We start from the raw sequence: 24120 nt of genomic DNA on the forward strand, positions 1-24120 counted from the left end.
TTATTCCTTTTTTCCTTTCTTAGAATTTATTCTCTTTTTTATTTCTTTTGCTTAAATTCTTTCAAATTTCCCCTTTATTTTACTCTTTAAAATTTTAATTTTGTGAATAATACAGCTTTAAAATTTTATTAAATATTAAATTATATATATATACAATTAGTTATCTCGATTGATTTTACTAAAATTAAAAGTTTAAATGATAAAATTCGAAATTTGATGGACTAAATTCATAGTTTTTTTTTTTTGGTGTATTTTTTTCATATAAAAAAATCATTTCAATCATTACTCCTCATTATTTTAATAAATTATTTGACTAAAAAACTATTTAACTTAATAATAGAGGTCTGATTCTTTTATATATATATATATATATATATATATAACCAAAAAATCATTGAAAATTAGGGGGTTAATTTTTAAATGTATTTATCAAATTGGAAATGATAAATCAATATTGTTTTCATATTAAAAAATTAATAATGTCATGAAATAAAATGGAGTAAATATGAAAAAATATGATTTTTTTTTTTTTTTAATGTGAATTGGTATACCATACGTTTTTAGTTGTATACTTTTCTCATTCCTATTCTTCCTTCAACTCTCCAAGCCAACGCATGGAATAAACCATGTATGAAATTACAAAAATGCCCACGTCATCTTTGAAAATTCAACCAGTAGTTGCATAGCATAACGATAAAATATTAACTTTATTAATTAATGAGAGTCGGTGTGGTGGTGGTGGAACTGCCGTCCGCCGGCGCTGAGTTGACCGGAAAAACAAATGATATGCTGGCCGGCAATATCACGAGAAGTTCGTGCAAATTCTCGTGATAAATTGAAGAGTGGAGGAAATTTGTTGGTATGTATAGATAGAGAAGTAAATGAGGTGGGCGGCACGTTGGCTAAGGAATTGATTTGAAATTTTAAAATTTTAAAAATAAATAAATAAATAATAAAAGAGAAATTTTTTAAAAATAATATTAATTAATTAATTCAAAACTGTTTTTCCCGACTACCGATGCTCACGGGAGGCTACTGTGTGTTTTTCTAAAGATTTCATGCCGTTCATGTCCCTTTTTTTAATTTTATTTTGAATTTACCAAATTGCCCTTCATTCAAAATAAATAAATAAAGCCCAACATTTCCATAATTGCTATGAAATTATGGAAGGTAGACGACTTACTCTAGCTAATTGAAGTCCAAATAAATAAATAAATGGGTGTAAATACCATTTTTGCCCCCAACTTTTTAAATTTGTTTCATTTTTTACCCTCAATTTTCAATCCGTATTATTAAAACGTTTGAAAGTTAGAGAGGAGGATAAAAATCACGGGCATTTTTTATAATTTAGTAATAAAATAAGTAAACAAAAATTAAATTAAAAAATATAGAAAAATATAAAAAAAAAAAAAAAAAAAATCGAATATGGTAATTTAATCAATGTAATAAACGTAATCAGACAATTAAAATCCCCAAACTACCCTACATTCATTACAAAGTCAAAACATCGTCACCGCGCTTTCTATCTGCTACGGGCGTTCACATCAGGAATAATGTTGATCCACTTCCCGATTCCGTGAAATCCACGAAGATCTGACGGTGGAAAACCAGTGCCAGGTCGGATTATACCAACGCCCCACGTAAGAAAGCGACAACGGACAGCCAGTTTGGAAGTGGGTCCCACGCGGTCCTGTGGCTGGATCGTCGGCGCTGATGAGGAGGGCCCATGTTAGTGTGGTGCACCGCGTCCACATTATTATCAACGCGCCCAATTTTTTATTTTCTATTTTAAAAAAAAAAAAAAGAGATTAGTATATTGCGAAAATAATAGACGCGTTTTTTGCTACCAACTTCTTGAACACGTCAGGGCTACGGTGGTCTTTTTACAGCGTGGATATAAATTTTTATTTTTATTTTAATTTCCAAATTTATAATGTGAATATTAAAAACATCTCCAAAATGGCTCAATCTCTATTCTAAGGAAATTACAACTTTGAATTTCCAAATAACCAAAATTAGAGTCTCAAAACTCAAAAATGGTATTTTTATCCAAATCCGTCCGAAAATATTCTATAAATGACCATTTTACCCCTATGATGAGCTATTTGAGATTTTTTTTTCTCGATTTCACCGTCACCATTGTTCTAAACTCAATTAGAGTAATTGCTCGGTCAGCTGTTGAACAAGCTTTTTCATTCTTATCGATTAAAATAGGTTTTTTTTTTTTAAATAATAATAAATAACGATAGTGTATCGTGAAAGATGAGATGAAAATAATCTGCTCCACAATTTTCATTTTCAGTAGGTGATGTCATCAGTTTTTATAGACTTTATATTACAACGTTTCATTAGATCAAATGCTTGAATACACAGCTTCTGAAGTGTCGGGAGAGGCATAGGGATTTGGTATTATTCGATAGACGTAATTGAATTTTCATCTCTACACTTAAATACTATTAATAAGATCTGTAACTTAGTTTAGAAGTAAAAATTATTTAATTATTTTTAATATCCAGGTGGATTTTAATCACGTGGGACCCACGAGCCAATGGAAGGAAGGAGAATGATTCTTATAAATACCTTAACAAATAAGTGGAATTTAAATAAAGCTTAAAAAAAAGAAAAGAAAAAGGATTGCTTTCATGTGCCCGACAATCAAGTATGAATATATGAAAAGTGCTAAACGCTGCGTTTTGCTTTGCAGTGTCGAAGCGATTCTTTTACCCATTTTCAAAAGGCTTCTTGAAGCAATTTTTGTATAAGATGAAGAAACGAATTTAAACTATTTTCATTTTTTTAATTATATTTTTAGGATATTAAAGTCAAATACTTTAGAATAAAAAAAAATGTATATTTAAAAAATGGAATATTAATAAATGCTCTATTTTCCACACTTCAAGTATCCATAATTGTATCTCGAAATAAATAAATATTTATTTCAAAATTAAATATACCAACATTTGCTCATATTTTTATTTAAAAAAACATTAAAAATGGTATAAATATTGCATTTTTTATTTTTAAAAGTTATATCAACTTAAACATAAAATTTAAAACTATTTTTACTTGATTTATTTTAAAACAAACTGAAAATTACATAAATAAAACTATTATTCTCAAAAAAAAAAAAAAAAAAAAATCTACGGAGGTTAATTTTGGGTTCAATGAGGTAAGACGAGAAATTAGATATTCTACATTTTTCATAATAGGTAGCGGTCGATCTTGTCCAACATCTTTCTCTTCTCTTTCTCTTTATGCTTTTTTGTTAGAAAATTCATTTAGGGTGAACACGGGTTAAGTTGAATCGAGAAAATCTTTTGGATCTACTCGAAATTTTGGGTTGGTGACCCGAACAACCCTTGCAACTAGATTGAGTTGGATTGTACCGTTGGTTGTTATTTTTTTTATTATTATTTAAAAAAATCAAATTTATCTCGTTAAATTCGTAACTAATATTTCATAAATTTCAAATATCAAATATTGACTTGCTACAAACATTAATATTTTAAATTTTCATAATAATTTTAAAATTACGCTAAAATTCAGTTTTTTTAACCCAAATCATCCATTAATTGAAACTACGTGTGATTACATGTGGTCCCCACAATGTCCAAAGACAACGTGGATTACTTCCAAGAGAAAATTGGGCCCATACGCCATGTGGAAGAGTAAAGCCAAGCCGAGTGGGACGAATTATGCTGACGTAGAATCCTACGTGTCGCTTACTCATCATATTAAGCTTTTCCATTCATTGTTATTTTGACTTATATATATATATTAATGTTATTCTGAATATTAGTCACATCACTTGCTTGTAAAACTATTTTCCAATTTTTTTAAAAAAAATTATATAAAAAATATATCGGTGTAAAAAAAAATATTTATCTACCGTACATATTACATTAATAACTAAAATCTCATAAAATTTAAATATCTAACATTCGCGTATCACTAACATCAATAATAAACGTCAAATATTTTTAATTTTTGTGTAATCCTATTTTTGAGTTGGTCGGGTCAACTCGAAAAAGAATGCTAACTTACAAACCGACCTAAATTCTTTTTTTCTTCAAAAAATCAAACCCATCTCGACCCTTACGGTGTTAGGTTGGATAGTCATATGAACGTATGTAATTAAGTTGTCCAATTTGGATTCTAATAAGTATTTTATATTATATTTAAAAATAAAATATTATTTTTTAACCTCAAAAGAAGTAAAATTAAATGGGAAAATGGTTGCAAAACTAAAATTTGCAACAACTTTCCATTTTTAGCCCTACGTTTTTGGAAGGTAGCGTACACTTACATAAACAAATTAGTCAATTGAATTAATTAATTGTCCAGTTGAAAAATTCTAGAAATAATATTTTTTAATTATCCAAAATATATATATATATATATAGTTTATGGATATATTAATTGATATTTTACTAAACCTCCCCACATGGTATTTATTAGGTTGGTTCAAATATTAATATGTAAAGATAATAATTAATATAGTTCTTGAATATCATTTTAATTTCAAATCTTTACTCTTATAATTTAATTAAAATTTTATAAACTATAATTTAATTAGTTAGGACTTATATCATATTATAATTATTTAATAAAAATATATAATTTTAAAAATAACATTTGGCTAGGATTTATGAAATTTTTATAGATGAAAAGTTTGGAAAAAATAATATAAATTAAAATACAAAATAGTGTTTTTTTAATGTTTTTATTTTATTTTATTTTATTTTGAGTAATTTTATGTAGAACACGAAAAGAATAAAGAAATTCTAATTCTAATAATAATAATAATAATAATAATAAAGCAAAAACGCGTAGGAAAAAAAAAGAAAAAAAAAAAAAAGGCATTGGTCAATAGAGTATGAGCTGTTAGGGACGCAAATTATGGAGCCAAAATTTGAAATTTTAAGCACCACCCTCCTTTTTTTTATTTTAAATTTGCGTAGTCAGCTTAAATTCCTTTTATTTTATAGGAAAAAAACCAATTTTTATTTTTAATTTTCAATTTAATTTAATTTTTTTGAGGGACCCGAGAATTTCTGTTAGCAGATAATTAGCTGTTATGCAACATTGAGCTTTATATTGCCCTGATGAGTGCTGAAATCACTCGATAAGTTTCAGTTAATTGTTTTTTAAGGCAATTTTGACCTAACAACGGGTTTGTAGACATACTAATGAAGTTTCAGATTGTGTAAAAACGTGTAGGTTGTATGGCTAAATGAAGGTTCGTTCTATATAAGTCATGTTCGGTCGAGTAAAGAGAGAATTTATATTCCTCTTAAGAATATCATAACGTTACACGATTATAAAAAAATACGACTACGAGAGTTGTAAAACATGGGCCCACGACCCATGTTGTGGGGACCACCTTAATTGGACCACAAAATTCTTGCATAGTGGGATTCATGTTTGGTCCTTTCTACACTTAAATATGTTACTCTATCAAAATTAAAAAGTCAAAAATACTATTTTTCATCTATTTTATCTTAATATTTATTTAAATAAAGTCTTATGTATTTTTTAATAAATTTAAAATTAGAATACATTTATTTTTATAATTAAATTTTCGCTAAATTACAAATATTACTCGTAAACTTTTATATTATATTATTTTTATTAATATTTTTAATAAATAAAGAAATAAACAATTTCCATCTCAACAAATAGACTAATTTGAACTACAAAATAATAATAATAAAAATAAAATTGGTAAGGTACCGATTTTATTTCATTATATATTCGATTTTTCGTACCCACATTAATATATTATTGATTATTATAACCAATTATAAATGTGTGACAAAGTTCATAATTAATATATTTGAATATTTCATTTAATAGCGAGAACAAATAATATTATCAACAAAATTAATAAAATAATTAAATATTATCGGTGGCAAGGACCTCTCTCTTATTTTATAATACGGTTGTTTCTACCTAAACAATAAGTTGCGGAACGGGTCAATTTTTTTCGTTGAATTATAAAATTAAAGATGAGCTCAGGTCAATTATCGTTAACCCGTCAATATCAATGAAAATATTTGTGATCATTTGTTATCCACGATCTTACTCCTAAGGCCCAAGCCCACCACCAGTAGATATCAGCCTCATGATTTTAAAACGCGTATGTTAGGGAGAAATTTCCACACATTTTATAAGGAATGGTTCGTTCTCCTCTCCAATCGATGTGGGATCTCACATTTACAGTCCCAACAACACTCTCTCCGAATGAATAACCCACCGAGCTTTTATGCTCATCAATTTCACTATTTAGCTGCAAAGGCTTCTACCCATTGACGTTTACGTCAAGGGCATGAATCTGATACCACTTGATAGAAACAACGAACCCTCCATATGTCTTTACGACGGTATGATATTATCCACTTTGGACGTAAACTCTCGTGAATTTGATATTGATTTCATCTAAAAGACGTCATACCAAACACGAGATTCTCGTCTTAAAAAAGAAAAAGACAAAATGATTGGAGAATTGGATTAGTTTGAGGTTTTGACAGCTTGAAAAAAGGTGTAAATTAAAGGACACCAAAAAGCTGAAGAACAATATAGGAACCAAATCTTTGTTGGTTGTGAGTGGGAACTAAAGGAGTTTTTTTTGTCTTGTAAAAGAAGCACAACAAGACAAATTATTTATTTATTTATTTATTTATTTTGGATTTTGAGAAGTAATTTATATTTTTGGCCATCCCTCATTATTTGCCTAAAAAATAATTTTATGAAAATAAAAAGGAAAAATATTCTAATATTAAATTAAATTTCTTTAATTTGTAATTACAAAATAGTAATTTTTCTTTTGGACTTATTTTGTATGGTTGTATAAGATAAAAGTTGATTTTAACATCTTAACAACTTTGATTCATATTATATAATTATATAATTAAATAATTAAATAATTATTAAGGTAAAGTTTCCAATAGTGTAACATTGGAAATATTCCACCCTATCTTATTGACAATTTCAAATAAAAATAATTTTCGGTCGAATTTATAACATAATGTATTTCAAACTACCAACTAATATAAAAATAAACAAATAATTAAAAAAAAAAATTATAATTTAGCAATGGAGTTGTTGATGGTACATTTAAATAAAAAAAAAAATCTGTCTACTTATTTTAAATAAATTGATTTTTCTACTTTAAAATGAAAATTTTGTGAATAATTATTTTAAATAAATTGATTTTTCTACTTTAAAATGAAAATTTTGTGAATAATTATTTTAAATAAATTACCTATATATATATATATATTATTTTTTTAATTCTGATAAATAGTTTTTATTTATTTATTAAGAATAATTGATGCCTCTTGTAATTAGTAATCTCAAATAAGTAATAGTCTCAGCTAAATAATTTTTTTTTTTTTTTTTATTTAGTATACGTGAGATCCCGCATCGGCTAAGGAGGAGAATGAAACACGATGTGGAAACTTCTTCTTAGTAGACGCGTCTCAAAAACCTTGAGAGAACCCTTGAAAGGGAAAGCCCAAAAAGAATAATATATGCTAGTAGTGGGCTTGAGCCGTAGAGTCAGACACTAAGCGATGTGCCACCAAGGAGGCTGAACTTCGAAGGGGGTAGACATAAGGCGGTGTGCCAACAGGACGCTCGGCCCCAAAGAGGGTGAATTTGGTGGGGGTCTCACATTGATTGGAGAAAGAAACGAGTGTCAGCGAGGACGCTGGGCTCCGAATGGGGGAAGGGTGGATTGATCCACCCTTTATAAGGTTGTGGGGGTGAATTATGAGATCCCACATCGGTTGGGGAGGAGAACGAAACACCAAACACTCTTTATAAGCCTGTGAAAACTTCTCACTAGCAAACGCGTTTTAAAAACTTTGACGGAAAGCTCGAAAGACAATATCTACTAGCAGAGAGCTTGAGCTTGGGCTTGGGGTTTTTATTTTATATTATAAATAAAAGAAATTTAGACTATTGTAAATAAAATTTAAGGCTATTTAATACCAAACTTAATACCAATTTTGGGGTTTTTCAAATTATTATTATTATTATTATTATTATTATTGGTTATGATAATATAGTTTTGTAGGGAAGTTGACTATAAATGGATAGAAATTTGGATTTTTGTTTTTATTATTTGATAATATGAAATTATAACATAAAATAAGAAATTTGAATATGAAATATGATGAAAATGAGAATAAAAACAATGGGTGAAGTTTTCAATAATTCAATTTGAATAAGTTATTGTACTAAACAACAAATAAAATAAATAAATAAATAAAATAAAAAAGATAATGTGAATTCTGTTGAGGAGCTGAAGTACTCGGCTCAGTTCAGAGCCTTCCTGACAGCTGGAGGCAGCTGTCCATTAGGACATGGTCCATTTCAGCCCTACCAAAATTATTTTTAATAATGCTCATAAAATCCACCAAACAAATTATAAAATAAAATCAAGTAACTTTTTTTTTTTTTTTTTCCAAAATAAATCAAGTTTTTATTAAGTAAAATCATGCAAGTTTTTCTTATCAACAAGAAACAATTACCAATTCTATGGTTTTGATTTTCAGGTCACAATTTTTTTATTGGGCGAAATACCCGATTTCTTAAACTTTCTTTCGTACCCGGTTTGCTTCTTCCCTACACTATACTCCTACCCCGAACTATGCGTGTATAGTAAGATGCATTTGGTTTCTTCTTTTATGATGCTTCCGAATGTGACTCGGGATGGAAAAAGAAGACTTTTTTCTCTAACAGACTTCTAGGCCTTTCAATGTTTGGCAAAAATTCTTGTTTTCCAGAGTTGATATCATCTACACATAATATATTTGTTTTTTAAATCTACTATTTAAAGCATATATAACATCTCAATTTGCAAATTTGTTAAAGAAACAATTAGCATACCATTTATAATATATATTTAAGTGGAAATTTGATGAAATTAAAGATTTGAAGTTAAAATTTGCTTTAGTAGGTAAAATATAGAGAGACAATTTTTTTTTTAAAAAAAAATTGAAATATGAGCTAACAAACAAGTGTCGTGTTTATTAGTGAATATTAATCTTAATAAATTGTTACAATAAGTTATTATAAAGTCGTGAAGTTTATATAAACTTAAATTAATTTCTCAACGACTTGAATTAATTGTTTAAATATTATTAAAAGCCTTTACGATCCATAATTATCAAGTTTAAATAATTAATAAAATGAAAAATGAGAATTGCTTATGGGTAAAAAAAAAAAGAGAGAGAGAGAGAGGACAAAATACCATAAAGTTGAACTATTTTATAAGGTTCAATAATACGAATATCATTTTGAATAATAAAATATGACATTTAGCTTCTTTTATTTTATTTTTTTGAAATTTTATTTAATACTATTTTTTCACAATAAAATTTAATAATCAAAACAATTGAAACAGCCATAATACTTGATTTCGGAAAAAGTTAAGAATGTGAATCCAAAATGCCTCTAAAATCTAATGGGCCTCAGTCTATATGTGAAGCCCATAAAGATGAAATTTGGGCCCGATGCCTTTTAACCAGTGGGCTCTTAACCCATAAAGTTCACAATACCTCTAATAATTTTTTGTTAATTAACTCACTCAATTTAATTTTAAAAAACAATGTAAAAATCTCCATAAAAGCATAAATTTCTTTAATTTTCATTGAAATTTCATGAATTTTGTAGAAATAATATGCTTTTTAACTAATTGAAAGCATATAGAAACTCTTTAAAAGGTCTTGCAGTATGCTATAAATAACTTTTTATTTTTGTGGAATGAGATCAATTCATTCAAAAACATATTAAAATAGATTAAGAGTATTTTTATGTACAAAATATAAGTCCTCAAAGATTAAAAGGACCTAAATGCATATATCCTATCATACAATTATCAACCTAGCAGTGATATGATCTCTTAAGCTCATACCATAAACAAAATAAAGTATCAAAAGCATCATTTTCGTCGAGATCATTACCTCGAAACTCCGAGACCGCGATTAGAGTTTTCAACCACTCTTCATGAAGAGTTGAAAACTGGGAGCGTTGTTCGCTCGATTTGAAGCTCTCTTTGATGGTTTTCTTCAGCATTTGGCTAGCTTTTGAAGCTGCTTCAACGACTCGCCCCGGGATTCCAGCCATGGTTGCTACTTGCAACCCGTAGCTCTCAGGGCATGCTCCGGAGCGGAGGCGATATAGAAAAACCAGCTCATGGTCCTTGAATGCGCAGGCCATGTGTTGAAGCATGACGTGAGGATGAGAGGCAAACTCCTTTGTTAGAGGGTGGTAGTGAGTAGCAAATAGAAGTCGACAGTTCACCTTTTCTATCAGATGGCGAAACACCTGAAGAACGGATTCATACACATTAATATTGTTTGATCAATAGGGGATGGATATTTGCAAGTGATATTTTATAGTTTATGCAAAAATCAAGCAGCAAATGTATACTACATCCATCCAACATGAATTATGCCCATGTTCGAGGTACTATCATCGCACCATGTCTTAGGACAAACTTGGGAGTGATTTTAAATTATTTGTCATTTTCAAAATCAATTTTAATGGTATAAAAACTACGCTTAAATGTGTAGAATCAAACATTGAATTGATTTAACATAATTGAAGACATATTTCGAAGTGATTTTGAACATAAACTCTCTTTTGAATATCAAAATTTCCAGTCAGAATGAAGACATGAGTTATAAAAACCTTAGTAAGTAGCAGGATGATGTAAATTTAAAATAAACATTCAAAATGAACATAAAAGTAAAATATCAAGCGTAAATTAGTAATGCATAAGACCAAATCAACTGACTTGATGTATTTCTATCTATAGTAAAGTGGACCTTAGAATGCAGACGCTTACTTCGACGGCAGAGTTACAGATGAAAGCATGTATACTAGAAAAAGATTTTTTTTATTTTTTTTATTTTGGTTAACCATGTAAAATCAATGGTAGAAATTTTAAGCTCGAGAATAATTGTGAATGAGATGGATTAAATGAAAACAAAACTCACAGCATATGCAATGGCATAGCCATCAAATGTGCTCGTTCCTCGCCCGAGTTCGTCAAGAATAACAAGAGAGTCCTGAGTAGCATGTTGGAGAACTGAAGCTGTTTCTGAGCATTCAACAAGGAAGGTACCTACAGAGTACAGAGACATGGATTGTTATTGTTTCACAAGAAATTATTTGGTACTACTGAAATTTATATCTATGCATTTTCCATGCACTAACCATGCCCATCCTTCGGGAATTCATAGAAGTTCACTTGAAAAAAACAAATAATCTGAAGTGGGTTTAACTTCTTAAATGTGTTCCTTTAAAAAAAAAATCTTAATTAAAAAAACTCTAAAAAATTGGATTAATTCAAAAGTTATTTTTGGATAAATTATCACGCAAAAATTTCTTCAAAAATAACTTTTAAACTAATTCAAAAGTTTTAACTACTTTTTATTAATTAAATTTCTTTAAAAGATATATTTAATCATCTAAAATAATTCAAGAAGCTAGACATACTAAATTATCAATTATTTAGAAAGTATTAATAGAAAATTTGATTTTATTTAAAATTATTTCTTGTGACAATAAAAACAAATAAACTCTTACTTTCTCCTGTCATGATTCGATCCGTAGCACCAAGTCTCGTAAAGATGGTATCCACAACCGAGAGCGTGCATGTCTCACAAGGCACGTAGCAACCCAACTGCAATTCAACCAGAGTGTGGGATGAAATAATAATGTTTTATCTATTTTACGTTTCGTTTATAACCCTTTGATTTTGGTTTTTTTTTTTTTAATTTTAAAAAATGTTCATGGTTTTCATCTTTCCAAAGTATTATAAGCTTAATTTTCAAAAATGTCTTGCCGCTATGATAACGAAATTTGCTACATACCTGTGCAAGAATAACAGCTAGACAAGTAGAACGAAGAAGTGTTGATTTCCCGCCCATGTTTGGTCCCGTTAGCAGTAGAGTATGGGGATGGTAGCCATCTTTATCAGGACCAAGGATCATATCATTAGGAACTGGTGATTCTCCGTTCTCCACAAGGGCATATGGATGCCATAGCCCATTAATTTGAAGAACTGGCCCCTGCTTTTCTGGACTCGACGTTGAATTACTCGATTGAGGCAAAATAATAGGTCTAGACATGGACCCTCTAGATGAATGACCAATTACTGCAAATGATCTCAGCACATCAATACAATTGAGGGCATGAATTACTTCACACCATTCAGTAGCTTTTTCCACAAATAACTCGATTAATATAGAGAGTCTTTCAGCATCGGAATCCGTTACATCATGGTTCTGAGAAAAAATTACAAACAAACATTTTTAGCTGAGATCTCAAGCGAAGGATGTTGAACACTGTCATAAGCCCTATTCTCTAGGACCAAGACCTATTCTCAAGGTCTTTTTTTGGCTTGTTAGTTTATCTTTAGGTTTAACAGAAGGCTATATAATGCCATTCTTTCTGCTGTTGAAATCATCAAGTTTTGAGTGTCATATTGTATGTCTTGAATAACTTTGGTGTTGTGAGTACATTTGTTCCGCTTTCGGCGCACAACAAGTGGTGTCAGAGCATTGTTGTGGTATTTGGGGGTATTGTGAAAGTTTGGGCCTCATCGACCATTAGACGTGCTCACAATCGTGTTTATTCTCTTGAAAATCAGTTTTCAAGAATTGTGTTTTTGAGTTACATCCAGATTAATTATTGCAAATGGCCGAACCATCACGACGTGGATCGAGAGTGTGGAGTTCCAATCTCGAAGTAGAAAAATTTGATGGAACCAATAATTTTGGTGTTTGGCGAGGCGAAGTTAGCGATTTGCTGGTCATGCAAGACCTCGATGTTTCTCTCCAAGAGGAGATGCCTGAAGACATGACAGAAGCAGAATGGACAAAATTAAATCGGCAAGCCTGTGGAATTATTCGATCCTGTCTTGGCAAGGATCAGAAATATCCATTTATGAAGGTTACCATGGCGAAAGAATTATGGGACAAGCTTGAAGCGAAATATATGAAGAAGAGTGTGGAAAATAAACTCTATTTGAAGAAGAAACTCTTCCGTTTTGACTACAAGGAAGGTATCTCAATGGCTGAGCATTTGGATGATTTTAACAAAATCATCACTGATTTGCTCAATCTTGATGTTAAGATTGATGACGAGGACAAGGCGTTGTTGTTATTAAACTCTTTGCCGGAATCCTACGAGTTTTTAGTAACAACCCTACTACATGGAATCACTAATATTGATTTTGAAGATGTTTCAAATGCCTTAATAAACAATGAGATGCGAAAGAAGGAAAAGGAGACGTATCAAAACTCTAGCTCAAATGTTCTCACTGCTCATGGAAGAACTTCTACCTGGAAAAGGAACGAATGTGGAGAGTCTCGATTAAAGTCGAGAGGTAGATCTGATAATTGGAGAAAACTTGATAAAAATGAGTGTGCATATTGTCGACAGAAAGGCCATTGGAAAAAAGATTGTTCGATCTTAAAAGAGAAGGGGTCGAAGTCCAATGTGGTTAAAGATGACGACACTGATACAGATGATGCCTTGACAATCTCCTTATCAGCCAGCCAAACCATGGAATGGATTCTTGATTCTGGGTGCTCCTATCATATGTGTCCCAACAAAGAGATGTTTTTGGACTTCAAAAAGTTCAATGGTGGAGTTGTCTATATGGGCAATGATAGTACTTGCAAGATAATGGGAATCGGCTCAGTACAAATCAAGATGTTTGATGGGGTTATACGAAAACTCAAAGATGTGAGGTATGTTCCTGACTTGAAGAAAAACTTGATTTCACTTGGCGTTTTGGATGCGAGTGGTTATCGCATCATTTTGGAAGGAGGGAATTTGAAAGTAGCTCGTGGAGCTTTGGTGGCAATTACAGGAACTAGAAGAGGTAGCATATACTACCTCAACGGAACCACAATAATTGGGCATGCTGCTATGGCAAGTTCGAAAGAACAAGACATATCGAAATTATGGCACATGCGACTCGGGCATGCTGGTGAGAAGGCGCTTCAGACATTGGTGAACCAAGGAGTCCTTAAGGGTGCCACAACTGGAAAAATTGATTTCTGTGAACATTGTATATTTGGTAAACAAAAAAATGTGAAGTTTGGTACAGCTATACACCAAACAAAGGGTATTTTGGATTATGTTCACACCGATGTATGGGGTCCCACAAAGAATGTCTCATTGGGAGGAAAGAGGTGGTTTGTCACCTTTATTGATGACTACTCGAAGAGAGTTTGGATGTATCCCATGAGGCACAAAAACGAGGTTCTCCAAATCTTCCTAGAGTGGAAGAAAATGGTAGAGAATCAGACGGATAGGAAAATCAAAAAGCTGAGATCAGACAACGGGGGAGAATATACTTATGATCCATTCCTTAAAGTATGCCGAGATGAAGGGATCGTTCGACACTTCACTGTTCCTGGTAAGCCACAACAAAATGGAGTTGCTGAGAGAATGAACCAGACATTAATAGAGAAGGTTCGATGCATATTGTCTCAAGCAGGATTGAGTAAGGCATTTTGGGCTGAGGCTCTCAGTTATGCAGTTCACTTGGTGAATCGTTTACCTGTTTCTGGAAACGGTGGGAGAACTCCGCTTGAGGTATGGTCAGGTAGTCCTGTTAGTGATTATGATAAATTGCATGTGTTTGGGTGTCCTGCTTATTATCATGTGACAAACTCAAAACTGGATCCTAGAGCAAAAAAAAGCCAAGTTTATGGGCTTTAGCAAAGGTGTGAAGGGCTATAGGTTATGGTGTCCAGAAACAAGTAAAATTGTTAATAGTCGAGATGTGACATTCGATGAGTCTGGAATGTTTTTGCAGAAAATTGAAAATAATGACGAGGCATTGAAGCAGGTGGAGAAGGTGGTGTTCTCTCCTGATGTGGTTGCTCCTACCGAAGAACCTATTGATCAGGTAAATAATAACTTTGATGTCTTAGAACAAAAAGAGCAAAGTCTTGAGGAGCAAAGCCTTGTGAATGAAAGAGTGGAGGAACCTGAGTCAATCGCCAAGAATAGACCACGAAGGGTAATTCGAAAACCTGCAAGGTTTGATGATACGATAGCATATGCTTTCTCTTTGATTGATGGAGTTCCTAACAGCTACAAAGATGCTATTCAGAGCCCGGATAGCTTACACTGGCAAGAGGCTGTGAATCAGGAGATAGCATCATTGGAGATAAATCAAACTTGGGATTTGGTACCACTTCCAAAAGGTAAGAAGGAAATTGGTTGTAAATGGGTTTTTGCAAAAAAGGAAGACTCTTCTGGTATACGTTATAAGGCTCGACTTGTGGCTAAAGGTTACGCACAAAAGGAAGGTATTGATTACAATGAAATTTTCTCACCTGTGGTAAAACATTCTTCCATTCGAATTTTGTTGGCTTTGGTTGCTCAATTTAATCTTGAGCTTGCACAACTTGATGTAAAAACTGCTTTTTTGCATGGAGATTTGGAAGAAGAAATATATATGGCGCAACCAGTTGGTTTCCAAGTAGTTGGACAACAACATTTAGTATGCAGATTGAAGAAATCTTTGTATGGGCTGAAGCAATCCCCTCGCCAATGGTATAAAAGGTTTGATCATTTCATGGTAGAGCATATGTATACTCATAGTCAATTTGACCATTGTGTGTATTATCGGTGTCTCGATGATGGATCGTTTATCTATTTGCTCTTATATGTTGATGATATGTTAATTGCTTCAAAGAGACAGATGGAGATTGATAAGCTCAAAGATGAGCTTTCTAAAACATTTGAAATGAAAGACTTAGGCAATGCAAAGAAAATACTTGGAATGGAGATAGAGCGAGATCGGAAAAAAGGTACAGTCTGGTTGACTCAGTCTCAATATCTACGCAAGGTATTGTCAAGATTTAGTTTGAATAATTCAACCAAACCCGTTAGTACTCCACTTGCTCCTCATTTCAAGCTTAGTGCTTCCATGTGTCCAAGTTCTGATGATGACAAAAGGTATATGGAGAACATTCCTTATACAAATGCTGTTGGTGCGTTGATGTATGCTATGGTGTGTACTCGACCTGATCTTTCACACGCAGTAAGCATGGTGAGTCGTTATATGCATAATCCTGGTAAAGAGCATTGGCAGGCTGTAAAATGGATTCTTAGCTGGTTATGTGGATTCTGATTATGCTGGTGATTTGGATAAGCGACGATCTACTACGGGTTATTTATTTACTATGGCTGGTGGACCTGTTTGTTGGCGTTCAACATTGCAGTCTACTGTTGCATTGTCTACCACTGAAGCAGAGTATATGGCAGTAACAGAAGCTTTTAAAGAAGCTATTTGGATGCATGGTTTGATCAATGACTTGGGTATTTTGCAGGAACATATAGATGTATTTTGTGATAGCCAGAGCGCTATTTGCTTGTCAAAAAATCAAGTCCATCATGCTCGTACAAAACACATTGATGTCCGTTTTCACTTTATTCGAGAAATTATTAGCAAAGGGGATATTCGGTTATTAAAAATTGGAACAGCTGATAACCCTGCTGATATGTTGACAAAGGTTATCACTCGTGAAAAGTTCTGGCATTGTTTAGATTTCATCAACGTCGGAAGGGAGTAGTGTGTTGACATGGTAGCAACCAAATTAGCTATAACTTGGAGATCTTATGACAAGGTGGAGATTGTTGAACACTGTCATAAGCCCTATTCTCTAGGACCAAGACCTATTCTCAAGGTCTTTTTTTGGCTTGTTAGTTTATCTTTAGGTTTAACAGAAGGCTATATAATGCCATTCTTTCTGCTGTTGAAATCATCAAGTTTTGAGTGTCATATTGTATGTCTTGAATAACTTTGGTGTTGTGAGTACATTTGTTCCGCTTTCGGCGCACAACAAAGGATTCCATAGAAGAAGATATAAGATGCAGTTTGAGTGTTATAAAACTATGGAATGAGGCATGAGATGATAAAAGAAAGGCGAGGGAAAACCTGATAATTTGGAAATTCGCTATCTACAGCTGCTTCAAATTGAGTGAGGAATTGATCGAGCCCACCATTGCTGGTGAGCTGTGGCAGTTTAACTACTTTTGATAGAGAAATAATGCAACCTTCCTTCTGGACTTGAATTAATAAATCCAATCCAGTCCTAAGGCCCTTCACCAAAGATCCGAATAATTTCACCTGCACCATATTATCAGTCATCACTCAGTGTGTTCATATATGCAAATTGCTGGTTCATGTAAAGCAAATACATAGAGAGCTTCAGGATAAATTACAGAACTAATCTTAGTACACAAACTGAAAAGAGAGAGCTTTCTTGGTATGAGGCCCTATGGAGAAACTAAAAGCAAAGTCATGAGAGTTTATGCTCAGAGTGGACAATATCATACTATTGTGGAGAGTTAGAGTCATGCCCTTAACTTAGCCAAGTCAATAGAATCATCAAATGTCGAACAAAGAAGTTGCGAGCCTCGAAGGTGTAGTCAAAAGTGACTCAAATGTCGAACAAAGGGTATACTTTATTTAGGGCTCTAGAGAAAGAGTCGAGCTTCGATTAAGTGGAGGCTATTTGAGAGCTCCATAGGCCTCAGGGGAGGCCCTATGGTGTAATTTGTTCGAGGGGAGGATTGTTGAGGATTGCTGGGAGAGGAGTCCCAAAATTAAGGGGTTGATCATGGGTTTATAAGTAAGGAATACATCTCCATTGGTATGAGGCCTTTTGGGAAACCAAAGCAAAGCCATGAAAATTAATGCTCAAAGTGGACAATATCATACCATTGTGAGATGGTACATGATTCCGAACACTAATCTAGTACACAAACTGAAAAGAGAGAGCTTCCTTGGTGTAACTTCAAACAAGAGTAATTTCAAATACAAATTAAGCGGACATGAAATATCATATGAGCAATAATACAAAATTTTACGATTACATCCCCACGATCAAATTAAAAGAAGCAAGAATGATTTGTGATAACCTTGGGTAACGACCACGCAAGTGACAAAATCTAACGCCTCCAAATCACAAAGAAAGTCAAAACTAAAATCTCTAGAACAACGCATATATTCAGTGTAAGAATCCCATACTTCGCATTCAACATATTGAGAGTGTAGTAATGACATTAGATTTGCTGATTATGCATATATTTTACTTACCCGCCGTTTCTGTAACTTCTTGCGAATCAATGGTAATACAAGAGAAGCAGATGACTGAACCGTAGCCTTAATCTGCCCAAACAGCCTCTCTAAGTCTGGAAGCTTGCGGAGATAGGTGGTACCAAGAAGTGCCATAACTTCAGATTGTGCCATCAGTTCTTCAACCACATTAAGCCTATTATTAATCTCTTCAACATCTTTAAGAGGATGACAGATCCACAACCTCAAAAGCCGCTTGCCTGATGATGTTACACAGTTATCAAGATACTTGTACAGTGTACCTGCAACATAAGTATCGTAATTAATAAAATTTGTTGATCTGGTCCTTCAGACCTTGAAGTTGAAACAAACGCATACCTGATAAACCACCATCATCATTGTTTCTGAAAATTTCAAGATTAACCATTGTTTGTCCATCCATTCTTAGACAGCCTCTGTATACTTGGTATGGCAGTACATTTCCCTCCCGCAAGACATCATCCAACTGTAAGAGGTTGGAGATCATAAATCCCAACAGTTTATGTGATAAGACATATATCAGTGTCTCCAAGAACCATACTTACCATCAGCCTTGACATATGATTAATAAGTCCTCCTAGAGCACATAGAGCAGTGTCATCGTGGACTGTGCTTTCAATCGTATGATTCCACAAATTCAAGGAGCCTTTAAAATATCCTTTAGACTGGATCAAAAGTTTAACCTCTGAAGCTTCCAGAAAATCTGTAACTGGCGACCCTGATGTGGATTCTAGAGCGGTGGAACCTACAAGATGAATAGAATAAGAAATTTGAGAATAAATATTACAGCTCAAACATTGTGGATAAAAAAGAAAAAGGCTAGTTTTTCAAAACACTTCCAAACAACCCTTGGTTATTAACAAGAACATAAGAGATACCTAAGAAATCAATGGTCAGTATTATATTCTGATCACCAACTCAATTGTTTAAAATATATTATTGATTCAGAGTTAAACGACAATCAGTCATTTTGGAGACTAAGGGGACAACATTTCCAAAGAAATAACATCAAAACACATAAAATAAAAGTCGATCACTTTCCATTTAAATCTAATGACTTGAGAACAATGTATAATAAAATTGAATTAGAAGATAACAAGTAAAAGTAGCAAAAGAGGAGACGTAAACTCAGACATGTATTGTGTCTGCACATGCACGAGCACATATGACAAGTGATAAATAAAAAGGTAACCTTTTCGCTCATCAAAGGAAATTTCTTATTATAAAGACACGAAAAGAACCAACCAGTTGGCGAGTACTTCTTTAGAACTTTATGTGTTTCTTTAGATAATCCTGCACAAAATAAAATTGTGGACGTTGAAGGAAAGTTCGACAAAAATAAATATATCAATCAATTAAATAAAGGCCTAAAGTCCAAGATGAGAGGAAAGATTCTTACCTCTAGCTTCATATATTATTTCCTTTGGAGACACCTAGAGAAACCACAAATGCACATATTACTATCAAACTTGCAAACGCAAATAACAGAAATGCAAAAATGAAAATTTTGAATTGCCTACATGCATCAAGAGGGCACCGAGAGCAGCGCAGGAAGCATCATCTTTGATAGAGCCAGTCCAAAATTTTAAAGCAGCACAATCAACAAAGGCAAACCCATATGCAATTGAATTATTATCCAGCCCACAACTCTCCTAAAGAAAAATTCCAATGAAGCATACTGTCAATGTAGCTTTATGATGTAATGTTTATTTTCATCATCTAACAGTAATTTCCTAGTCCAAAATGAGATTTTAAACGGTAATGCCATGGAATAGATCCCTCAACTGTTGGTTAACTGTGAACTTCTCAATGAGTAAGAACTTTTTAGAATTTGTTTGAAAAAATGAAGAAAAATAAAATATATGCCTCAAACTTATTACTGAAAGAAAAATGGACAAGTTTATCTAGAACCACAATCTTAAATTTTCTAACAATTCCAAATATCAATTACATACAAGACTTGAATTAATTTCTAATACCTCTTTGATGGCAAGCAAATGAACAGCGTCAGGCCCAATATCACCATCAACCTTGGTTGATGGAGTAACAACCTGTACCAATTTCCGAGGTATCACCTGAAATTAACAAGTCATAAATTAAATCGCTAAAAGTATACAATCCAGATGTATAATATATGGAACAAGTAGAAAGAAGCACAATGGAACGACTTTTGATAATTTTGAAAATCCAAATTAAAAACCATCTAGATGTACATCTACACAAACGCTCAGCACAAAAATCCAGGTAAAAAAGAAGAAAAAAGACAAAACTTTGAAATGAATATGCAGAAATCAGAATCAATGTCCACGCGATATCTGAAGCGACAAACTTACAGAATTTGCACCTCTGGTTTTTGTTTGATCCGAAGATTCCAATTGCTCAATTCGCCCAACTTTATGTCTTCATAAAGATTGTCACAAGAATGTGTTAGCCTCACCATACATACTCAAAAAAAAAAAAAAAAAAAAAAAAAAAGCATGCAAACATGATGCTTAAGTAAATTTTCATTAGCGTTTTTAATCAGCTCTATTGCCTCTAGTTTACTCATTTGCTGTTTAGACTCCTTTGCTCTCGGTGCATCACATGAGAACAAAAGCTTACATCTTATAGGATAAAATCTGGAGAAACATTAATAAGAAGTCAGATGAACAACATAACAGAGCTATCTATCCTTACCCGCGAGCAACAAGCTTTTGGACGGCATCCTCAATCCCACTTTCAGGAACACCAACCTAAGTAGAATAGGTAATATCAGGGATAAGTGGATAACTAAAAAATAAAGAAATAAATACACAGGAAAAAACAGATTGATGAATTTTATTTAACCTGCCTACATTTCCCAACACCACTTAATGTCATTTTCCAGTCAAGCTCCTTGTGACCAATTTCAGCATCTTGTTCATATAGCTCATAGAACTTTCCCTGTGATGTGAAAAAGAAAATTCATATTCTTATATTAACGAATTGAGGTTGTGTATTGATTACATATTGAAAAGCATCCACCAGTGAAAGCAAAGTCTCCCAAGGGTATAAACTGTGTAGAAGAGGAAAACCCCTCACTGAGATAGAGAAAAATTGAGCTTATCAAATAATAAGTTTAATTATCAGTGTATGTGCCAAAATGAATAGGTCAGAAAATATGGATCTCAACCCAAAAGTCAACAATGATTTCTGAATTTGAAGGAAAATGACATCCCTTGAAAAAGTAAAGGCTACAATTCATATTCCCCATATATATATTTTTTTTCTTTCTTCTCATCTCTACTTCTATGATGGATCCAAATTTTATTTAAATTGATTCACATTTGGACATATCAAAAACAAAATTCACGATAATACAACTCAATTACAGTTCTAATGTGACTTTGTAAGCAAAATACTAGTAATTTATATGGTTGCAAATTGTGGAGATATCCATTTCAGCACAGTAACACGAAATGAACAACTATTCATAGGATAAAAACGTATATTGAAATCAGGAGCTAATTCATGCAATGATGCTGTTCGAGAATGTAAACTAACCACTTTGAAGAAAAGCAAAATGTCCATATATTGACATTTCACATTCCAGTATTGTTTTTGTGACGCTGACATTTTCTTCAGCACGTCAGGTGGTATGAATAATGTTTTTTTATCATAAAGAGGATGGTCAGGCCTTCTACCATTAGCATCTCTAATTTGAGAGGGATTGAGCCACTCAAATTTGCTAGTTGCATCAGAAACTTCATTGTGAATCATGTTTGAGTTTATCGAGTCCTGCAGGAGTTTAATTCTTTTGGTACTATGCTGCAAAAAATCAGCACTCCCATCCACAAGAGGAATCTCTTGAGATCTCTTCAAACGTGAGGCAGAAGGTCGCATGCCAGGTGTTTCGGGTCCACCAATGCCATCATCGCTTTCAATATCCAAGACAGGTCCTCTATGTCCGTTTAAATTTGCAGCGTGGAGTTTACCATGATGTCTAGAAGCTCCCTTTAGCTCCGTAAGTTCTATTGGATCGTTAACCTTACCAGAAATGGAAGGTAACTGAGAAGAATCTTTCCAAACCTCGTTCTGAGAGGAATCTTTTTTAATCTCGTCCCTGCAGGATTCATTCATAGATATTAAAATGCAACTACATCATAGAATAAGCCACGTTTGGTTCTTCTAAAATCAAGAGAAAACAATGCAAAAGTATTACAAGAACTCGTCAGTACAAAGACGCGTTTGGTTCTTCTAAAACCAATAGAAAACGATGCAAGAGTATTACAAGAACAGTATACTACGCGATTTAAATGGAGAAAGCAAAATGCAGTACGTCATCGACTAAGAATCCGAAGACCTGCTCGCTTAGTTAATATCAACATTACCTATCGTGCGCCTTGTGTTTATCATCGACTCTCACAAATTTGTGCATGATGCTCGAAAAGAGAGAAGAACCTCTGTTCTTCTCAATCACCGGAAAAATCTGGCGAGGCACCTTCTCCGGCGGCGTGTCGGTTCCTCTAATCTCCAGGGAGGGATCCGCATTGGTCTGGATACCCGGCTGCTCCAAACCGGCAACGTTTGGTTTCGCCGGAAAGAGAGTGAGCCGCTGGGCAACGGAGGAGGTATCCCCATCGGAGCTCCGATTTTCGGACGGAGATTTTTGGAAGAAGGATAACAAAGATTTCTGGCGCTGCATTTTTCACGATGAACTGTGGAAAGCTTCGCTAGAACTGGAGACTGAAGAGGACAGTATAGAAGTGAATTGCAATAGTTTAAATTGGCGCCAAATTTTTGCGCCCTTTTTAAGTGCCCTAATTTTGCAATGTGTTGAATGTTTCTCAAATTAGTATTTATATTAAAATATGACCTAAATTACATTTTTAGCCTTCTATTGTAACTTTAAATTCCAAGTTGCTTTTAATCTGATCCACCAGAAACAAGAACGGCGGGTAAATGGGGTTCGGATGGGAAAGGGTCATGGATGACATTTCACAACTTTAATTTATTTTTTTTAATATTGACGTTTTCTCCCCCATATATTTTTCACACTATCGTAAATAAGTGATTTATTAAAAAAGAAAAAAAAAAAAAAACTATAAATATGGTATTTAACCAATATTTTATTTATTATTGAAATCAACAAATAATAAATCACCGCAATAAAAATATTCATGAATTCCCTATTATTTAATAAGATCCAAATGGATTAATTACTAAAAAAAAAATGTATTTGTTCGTGCGAATTTTCAAAATGGTTTCGTCTGGTTTGCGTATAGTGATGCAATCTATAATGTATAAATCTTTTAATGCTTTATCTGATTATATATTTTGATTCGAGGGTCAATCAAACGAGGTTGGTTCGATCTTTGTGTCGTAGTTTACAAAAAGACGATTGATTAGTTGAGATTCTACCGTTTTCAAAACTTACGAGCTTAATCAATAAATTATCGAAATTATGATGAATGGTCATGGTGTACGATTCTGGTTTCACACATCAACCACCATGTCAATTTCTTAATCCATTCCTGCGTTCCAGTTTTCTACGCATCAACTATCGGGTAAGTTTCTGTCATTTTAACAAAAAAAACTTTCATCAAGTTCGTGCAATGATTTCGAAATGTAATAGACAATTCAAACTTACGTCTATTAGTATCTAACGGTCTAAATCACTATGTAAATATTAACTATGAGTTTAGTTTAACTAGTTAAGGTGGGATTGTTCGAGATAAGTTCGAGATTTAAAGTCGAAATCAAAATCAAATTCAAAGATAGGATAAACTTAGCAGACAAAAAAAACAAGACAAAATGATAGGCACAAAGTTTGGGTATGAACAAAAGTGTGCAAGGGGTTGCAATAATTGAAGATAATGAGGTTGACAAGTAACAAAGACAGAGATAACCTAACCACCAAATCCCATTCCCATTGATATTCCTCTAAGGGTAGGCCATGGCTACTTGCCTTTCTTATCTTCCCAATCCATTCATAAACC

The 24120-nt window shown here is 32.9% G+C and overlaps 1 protein-coding gene across 1 annotated transcript; it reads right to left on the reverse strand.

Moving 5' to 3' along the window:
* Positions 1 to 9779: 9779 nt before the first annotated feature.
* MSH7 (MUTS homolog 7) lies at positions 9780 to 23164 on the reverse strand. Its single transcript, XM_023691554.2, has 17 exons — positions 22513 to 23164; positions 21686 to 22244; positions 20990 to 21085; positions 20840 to 20895; positions 20497 to 20563; positions 20143 to 20238; positions 19684 to 19815; positions 19563 to 19596; positions 19409 to 19456; positions 18709 to 18908; positions 18503 to 18629; positions 18146 to 18426; positions 16982 to 17173; positions 11889 to 12302; positions 11602 to 11698; positions 11010 to 11137; positions 9780 to 10335 (listed from the first exon to the last, which is right to left on the reverse strand). Exons 1-17 carry the CDS (start codon positions 22824 to 22826, stop codon positions 9892 to 9894), a joined length of 3285 nt encoding a protein of 1094 aa, XP_023547322.2. The 5' UTR covers positions 22827 to 23164; the 3' UTR covers positions 9780 to 9891.
* Positions 23165 to 24120: the final 956 nt, after the last annotated feature.

Source organism: Cucurbita pepo, chromosome 11 (genome assembly GCF_057944985.1).
Source record: "Cucurbita pepo subsp. pepo isolate OVF chromosome 11, ASM5794498v1, whole genome shotgun sequence".
Taxonomy (NCBI): Eukaryota; Viridiplantae; Streptophyta; class Magnoliopsida; order Cucurbitales; family Cucurbitaceae; genus Cucurbita; species Cucurbita pepo.